At 27.4% G+C, this 7,096-nt stretch overlaps 1 protein-coding gene across 2 annotated transcripts; it reads right to left on the bottom strand.

Annotated features, from left to right (window-relative positions):
* Positions 1 to 815: 815 nt before the first annotated feature.
* Positions 816 to 5,822, bottom strand: LOC119680416 (ankyrin repeat domain-containing protein 13D-like). 2 transcript variants are annotated; one of them, XM_038093220.1, is made up of 10 exons: positions 5,206 to 5,819; positions 4,774 to 4,906; positions 4,518 to 4,688; positions 4,301 to 4,444; positions 3,922 to 4,238; positions 3,356 to 3,436; positions 3,124 to 3,297; positions 2,516 to 2,846; positions 1,852 to 2,059; positions 816 to 1,326 (listed from the first exon to the last, which is right to left on the bottom strand). In XM_038093220.1, exons 1-10 carry the CDS (start codon positions 5,308 to 5,310, stop codon positions 1,122 to 1,124), a joined length of 1,869 nt encoding a protein of 622 aa, XP_037949148.1. In that variant the 5' UTR covers positions 5,311 to 5,819; the 3' UTR covers positions 816 to 1,121. The 2 variants fall into 2 exon arrangements, with proteins under 2 accessions (XP_037949148.1, XP_037949147.1); XM_038093219.1 differs by lacking the exon at positions 816 to 1,326 and adding an exon at positions 1,469 to 1,720 and having other exon boundaries at positions 5,206 to 5,822.
* Positions 5,823 to 7,096: the final 1,274 nt, after the last annotated feature.

Raw genomic sequence — 7,096 nt, 5'->3', positions numbered from 1 at the left:
ACATACATATATATATTAAATATATTTGGTATATGAAAATATATCATATGTGTTTAACTTACATAATTGAAATTGGTATATATAATTATATTTAAGTGTACAACGGCTTAAATGAAATGAAATCAATAGAATTCGTTTATAAAAAATACTCAAATATAACTAATATTTTTTTGATTATTTCGAACAAAATTATATCAATTGTTTTCATTTAATATGAATAATTAAAAATGTTTCGAATATAATTTTATATAAATAAAAACACAAACATATATATTTGTTTACAAATACATATTAAAAATAATTAAAAAATAATTATTTCAAATAATAGTATAATGAAATTATTTTTAAAATTTGAATAAAAAAATATTTCGAACATAACTTCGAATTTGAATATATTTATTTATATTGCCTATCAAATCCTAAATGTTAGTTACAGCTTATATCACAACGATGTGGGCTTGTGGTCAACAAAGAGCAGAAAGGAAGAATGTGAAACCAAATATATATAAACATAGTTATATATATATATATATACTTTATATAAAATAAAGTGATATATATTAATTACATATATATTTGATTAATATTTAGTTCGTTTCTACTTACAACAATTCGCCCATCAAAAGAATTTTAAAATTTTATATAATATTAAGAATTCTTGCCTTACAATAATAGTAATTATATATAATAATAATATAATATATAATAAAGTTTAAAGCAAAACAAAATCAAAAATTTTTTCGAAACAAATTTCTTCTATTATTTAAAAAATTAAGGATTATTAATGTTTTATCAACTATTAGGATATTACAGTTTTTATTAGTTTTAAGTTTATTTAAATAATGCGCACAGTACCCAATGCTTTAAGGACGCGATTGTTTCAAATATAATATAAATATATATATGTATGTATATAACTTGAATTATTTATAAATAAAAATATTAAGAAACAAATTAAATAAAAATATAACTATTTTTTGTGAATTATGTATAAGCAACGTTCAACCTAAAATTTGGCATTAGTATTTATGTAGGACAATTTTATCAGGATTTTTTTTTTTTGGTAAATTCACCGCTCTCTGCCGTAGTCCGTCTAAAAAGTATTTACACAGCAACGAAATCTAATGCTCTTGCAGGCTTAACTTTAAAACTTGTTCCAGCATTTCCTCCTCACGTTTACGGTCTAACTCGTATTGCTGTTGATCTTGACGACTGAGACGCAAAGCCATCGCTAAATCCGGATCCATGAACCGAAAGCCGCCATCATCATCGTCTGATGTTGGTGATGAAGTGACGCGAGCACCACATAATGATTCTTGCAGCACTCTATATATAAATAAATTGAAAAGAAAACATTGCAGAGGATATTTAAAGGATCATCTACTACTTAGGAAATACTACAACTATAAGGATATGCAAAGAAAATAAAATCAAATTTTAAACTTTATTTATATAAAAAGAAAGCGTTAACTATTTAAAAATTTTCTTCATATAATTTATGTCATTTTTAAATTGATTTGCTTGGGTCGGTGTTGTTGATACCGAGCTATTGGTATTAGCTTGATAACGTGCACGAGAGTCCAAACTGTTCGGCGTTAAACGACCACTCAAGGCGGTGGAGGTAGTTGTTATAACTCGTTGGTTTCCTTGAGTGATATTGTTTGACGTTAAACGATTTGGCTGCGCACGTTGAGCATAAGAAAATCTACTTGGAGTTAGTCTAGCATTTTTGAACAGATTTAAAGCGTTGAAAAAAATTATATATTAATCGTACGAATATACAATTCAAAATGTTTTTTATTTATACTCAAATTTAAAAAGTTTTCTAAAATTACAATGGTATATTTTTACCTCTGCATTTGTTCATCTTCTTCTGTTAGTACATTTGAATCAGCACCAACTGCTTGCCCACGTAAAGCTTCCCATATATCAACTCTTTCTGTTTCGGAACCCTCCGCTATACCACATGCACCTCCACTTGTCTCTACCAAACTTTTTTCGATGGCATATTGCAACATATCATCTTCTTCAAGCGGTAATTGACGTCGTGTATCGGCATCTATGAAGAAAATAGTTTTAAAGAATTTTTACAACAATATATTTAAAAATCAATAAATAATAGTAACATAAAAAAAAATATCTACTCTAAGATCTTATGTGTTGTAGTTTTTGTTATAGTAACTGGAGAACATAGCCACCTCTTTCAATAAGTCAAAGATTATAAGAACTAATGGAGAATATCATGCAGATAGACCTGCAATTAAAACTCCGGTTCCAATAACGGCTGGATTTACATACCAGAGTGTCTTGAAAATTACTACCTCCAAATGTTGGTAACCATTCCCAGAAGAAATCATATCAGCAGATTTAAAGTCAACCGTAAATTATAAACAATAAGTGCCGGTAACTAATCCCAAAAGAGTATAATCAATCAAACACCAGTATAATCAAGTTCAAAGTTGGTTACTCTAACAAAAACTATATAAAAACTATATATATATATATAAATTCTTACCTCGATTTGTGTAGTGACTTGGTATATCAAAACAGCGATCATCAACAATGCATGTAATGCGATCATCTTCATTAATCGTTGTAACATTATCAACAGGTGTCGTTAGCGCAAATACATTACCGAAAGTAATGCATGCATTTAAAACATGGAAGAGTGGTATTTCAACTTTAACTGGAAAACCCGATGGCAGTTGCATTGTAATAAAGTCTTTTAATTTGGAAACATGTGGACTAGCCATTGCAGACATTAAATCCAATATAGGAAGCACTTGCTCTTGTAAACGTATCGGATAGTCTTCAGATAGCCAAAGATTCGCCTTGAAGCGTTGCACCTTAAATTAAAAAAATTATATATTATTAATTTTAAAAATAATATTTGTTAATTTTAAAAATATTATTTGTTAATATTAAAAATAATACTTGTTAATTTTAAAAATATTATTTGTAAATATTAAAAATATTTGTTAATTTTAAAAATATTATTTCTTAATTTTAAAAATAATATAACAAAATTAGTGTTTTTATTTACATAAAAAAAAATCTAATGCATATTCGTGCATATGATTGTTTGAAATTAATTATATATATGGAATTAAATCTTATATATACCTTCGTAGTCACTTTTTTTGGTCTTCCAATATCACGTCCACCTAAATCAATTTCTGAAAAATATTCTTCAGGCGTAATGTCATGTCTGGAAGCCGCGCTACCGGAACTATTACTCGCGGAGTCTTCTTCTTCGACTTGATGCTCATTATTTTCTATCATTTGTGGTGTCGGCGTCTAAAAAATATATAGAATATTAAAGAAAATAGAATTGAATATACTTTGAGAAGCTTACTCTAACTGTTTCAGTATTCGGCACATATTCATCATCAGCAATACCAAGAAAACTGTGAAGTGGCGTACGCGCTTGTTTAATCTATAATATAACAAAATATTTTGATTAAAATTTTTATATATATTTAAAAAAAGTTATATTTAAAGTTTTTAATAAAAATTTATTTTAAATTAATATTCATTTTAAAAGTTAAAATATAATTTAATAGTCTTAAATTATTTTAGACAATTATTATAACTATTTTTAATGAGAGCAATATGAATATAATCTAAAAGAAACTTATTTTAAATTCTATTATTTTGCTAAAACTACTTTTTTTTGTTTTCATATATTTTATAGGCTTATTTAATTTTATTTATAATGAATAACATAATGTATAATTATTATTATTCATAATTAATAATTAATGTTAATAATAGGCAGCACTTTTTGGGTGTCATTCTAACACACAACAAGTATGTTAACATATTATCAATTTAGATTCTAAGTGATATTCTATAATTTTTGTAAGTACCATATGAATTTTTTTTTTTAATCAATAACAAATAATAATAATAGTAGTATACCCTTATTTGTTCCTCGCTGAGATGATCCATACGCGTTTTTGTGACAAATTCTACATTACTAGCACCGTAAACCTTGCAATTATAACCACTGATATGTTCAGACTTTTCACTTCGCCAACCCCAAATACCGGATTTATTTCGTTCGAAACTGATTCTTGCCATTTCGATGTTATTTGTGATGACGGGCGCATTAAGCCTTGCTCTTACAGCGCCTATTGGAGGTGGTATGCCTATTATGTCACCAATTTCATTATTCATTTCTTCTATCATAACTTCGCTTGTTTCATGATCAATTTCGATCATAGTTGCAGTGTCCTCTGTGAAAACAAATTAAAAATAATTATCAATTATTAAATTTATTTGATAATTCTATACTAACTTGAGCCTTTGAAAATGTATGACCGATTCCCCCGTTGCCATTGATTGCTATCGAAACCTAATAAAGTTGTATCAATGCGTACGTTAGCACCACGCTTATATACTTTATATGTATCACTAGGACAATATCTAGTCATTAATGGCACTATAAACAATAGGAAAAATAACATTTAAATAATATAATGATAATAATAATTAAGAAATGATTTTAATATTACCCCATGAAGTGAACTCCCATTTCATTTCAATATAAAAATCGGGAGCATCCAATAAATATTGCAGCAATTTTGGTACATGCGTCACACGTTGTACATGCCTTTGCAAATCTCTCACCTCTAGGATGGCTGTTAATATTTCTTCATCGCCCGAACACACGGCCTCTTGTACAACTAAAATGGCACAACATTTTTTTAGTTATTTAGCTAATTATACGCCACTAATTATACATATAGTATACAAATTGCTAATACTCACTTGACCAACCCTCAAACTCATAGGTGGCATTGCATTTGGCAGCTAAAAGGCACTTAACGCATTGTATATGTGATAATTTGACGGCCAACATGAGCGGTGTGCGACCCCTCGGATCGATTTTTTCCTTATCAATCTGCAAGATAATTAAGTATATGTATGTTATTTGCTAAAATAATGATCATTAACAATATGATTATCGTTAGTAGCTAATCGCTTGTAAAACAAACAGAAGTTACGCCAGTGTTTTCTGTACAGGATGTTGACTTTAACTCCAATTAAATTTGTTTTTTTAATTGTTTACTGCCCATAGCCAAATTAGCAATAGTACATTGACGTTGTTTTGCTTCGCTTACAAATGTATATTTTACCACACCCTAATTAAATTAACCGCTTTGGCACGCTTTTAGTTAGGAGTGTGTAATTATTTTTTACCTGTTCATTTTTTAAGGTTCTCTTCAGCTCATCCACATTATTGTTCCAGACATGCCAATGCAATGGATATTCTGCTTTTATATCGTTCAACGACATCACGCTCATGATATGATATGATATATGTAAATATACAAGTTAAAAACTTAACACGATAATTTAATACTAAATTTTGCTTAATTAGCTGCAAAGTAAGCGCACAATAGACGACAGCGCAGAGCAAACACGTCAAAATCTATTCGAAATTTAGTCCAACACGCCAACAGCTCCCAAACTTTTTTGTTCAATTTATTTGTAATTCGTTTTAATGCATGGCTTTACTTTAGATTATAACAATAAATTTTGCATTAACTATTTTTGATTATTGTTTATTATGTCTGAGTCACTTTTATTGCCCGCTGCTACTGCTGCTATTATTATTTTGTTTGTAATTTTGCAATTTTTAACAACTATGACATTTTTTATGCCTTTTTCTCATTTCGCTGCCAGTGTGTGACTGATGTAGATAATGCAGATAAATATGAAGCAGATAAACTGACAAGTAACTACCGCGAAATGTCAAAAATATTGAAAAAAATAAATTTCATATATGCAAAATAATTTTATAAATAAAAAGTATGTTAACTATTAAAAACATTAATAATAAATAATGCAATTATATTAGAATTTCCCAGCCAAAATATATTAAAATTTAATGTGAACAAAAAAATATGACAGCCAATCACAGTTAAAAGCAAATTTTATATAAACATAAATTTCTGGCTATACTGTTTATGTGATAATAAAAATAATAGTGTTAATATATTAATATATATATTAGACTTGAACTTATCTTACACGAAACAGCAATGTTTTCTTAAGAAAATTTTCAGAACTCAAAATAACCGACAATTTTTTTTAATTTGCTTTTAAATATGGTTTGCCGCTATATTATTTCATCCCTTACAGTTACATTGCTTCATATAATTAATAAAAAACTTACTTCACTTATCATACTCTGAATTTATTTATATCTTCCCTATAATACTATATTCAGACAGACAAATTTCCTTAATTTCGTTAAATTGAAATTAAGTTAATTTGGAAAGTGTTCACACAAACACAACTGTTCACACTGCCACAAATGAAGAAAATCTTATATTTTTGGTTTACAAATCGCCTATTAAAAATTACATGCTGAAAACACCATTTGTATCTGCGAAATTTTAAAAGTTGATTACTAGAACTATAAAGGATGGCATTCATTAGTTTTATTAGCTTTAGCGAATTACAGGTATGTGAATTATTATTTTTCATTCAAAAATTTGCACTATTATCAAAATATATTCCCGGTTTTACTAAAGTCAGCTGTTTTTTAAATAAATGTCACTTTTTGAATTTATCTTTTGCTTAAAATTTATCTTATGCATAGTTGCATTTCAAATATCCTTTAATTTCAGAATTCGCTTCAAAGAAATTAAGGCCATTTTCTTTAATTTCATTCTTCACCTTAAAACTAAATTTTGTGTAGAAAAAACAACTTAATTTATTTGAAACGAATACGAGATAAAGATTTTTGCGAAATTAAGGTGTGTCTAAACATAATATTCATTTCAATGAAATTAAGGGCATTTTTTACAATTTCATTCTGACCTTAAAACTAAAACATATAATTTCATTGAAATAAAGACAAAATTAAGATTATTGCAAAATTAAATTGTTTCTGAACATATTATTAATATACTATAAAATACTCTCCTTCAAGTCTGGTTTAAATATATATAGTAAATAAGTATTTACTATTTAGTGAACTCGTACAGACAAAAAATTTTACTTCGAAAGATTTTATTTTTTTGTGATGTTTGTTATTTTTTTTGTTCTTTGCTTTGTTTCGTTATTTGCTAATTGAACTTTC

The sequence above is a fragment of the Teleopsis dalmanni genome, chromosome 2 (assembly GCF_002237135.1).
Source record: "Teleopsis dalmanni isolate 2A chromosome 2, ASM223713v2, whole genome shotgun sequence".
Taxonomy (NCBI): domain Eukaryota; kingdom Metazoa; phylum Arthropoda; class Insecta; order Diptera; family Diopsidae; genus Teleopsis; species Teleopsis dalmanni.
Note: the sequence above shows the minus strand (reverse complement) of the source record. Positions and strands in the feature narration are given on the sequence as shown.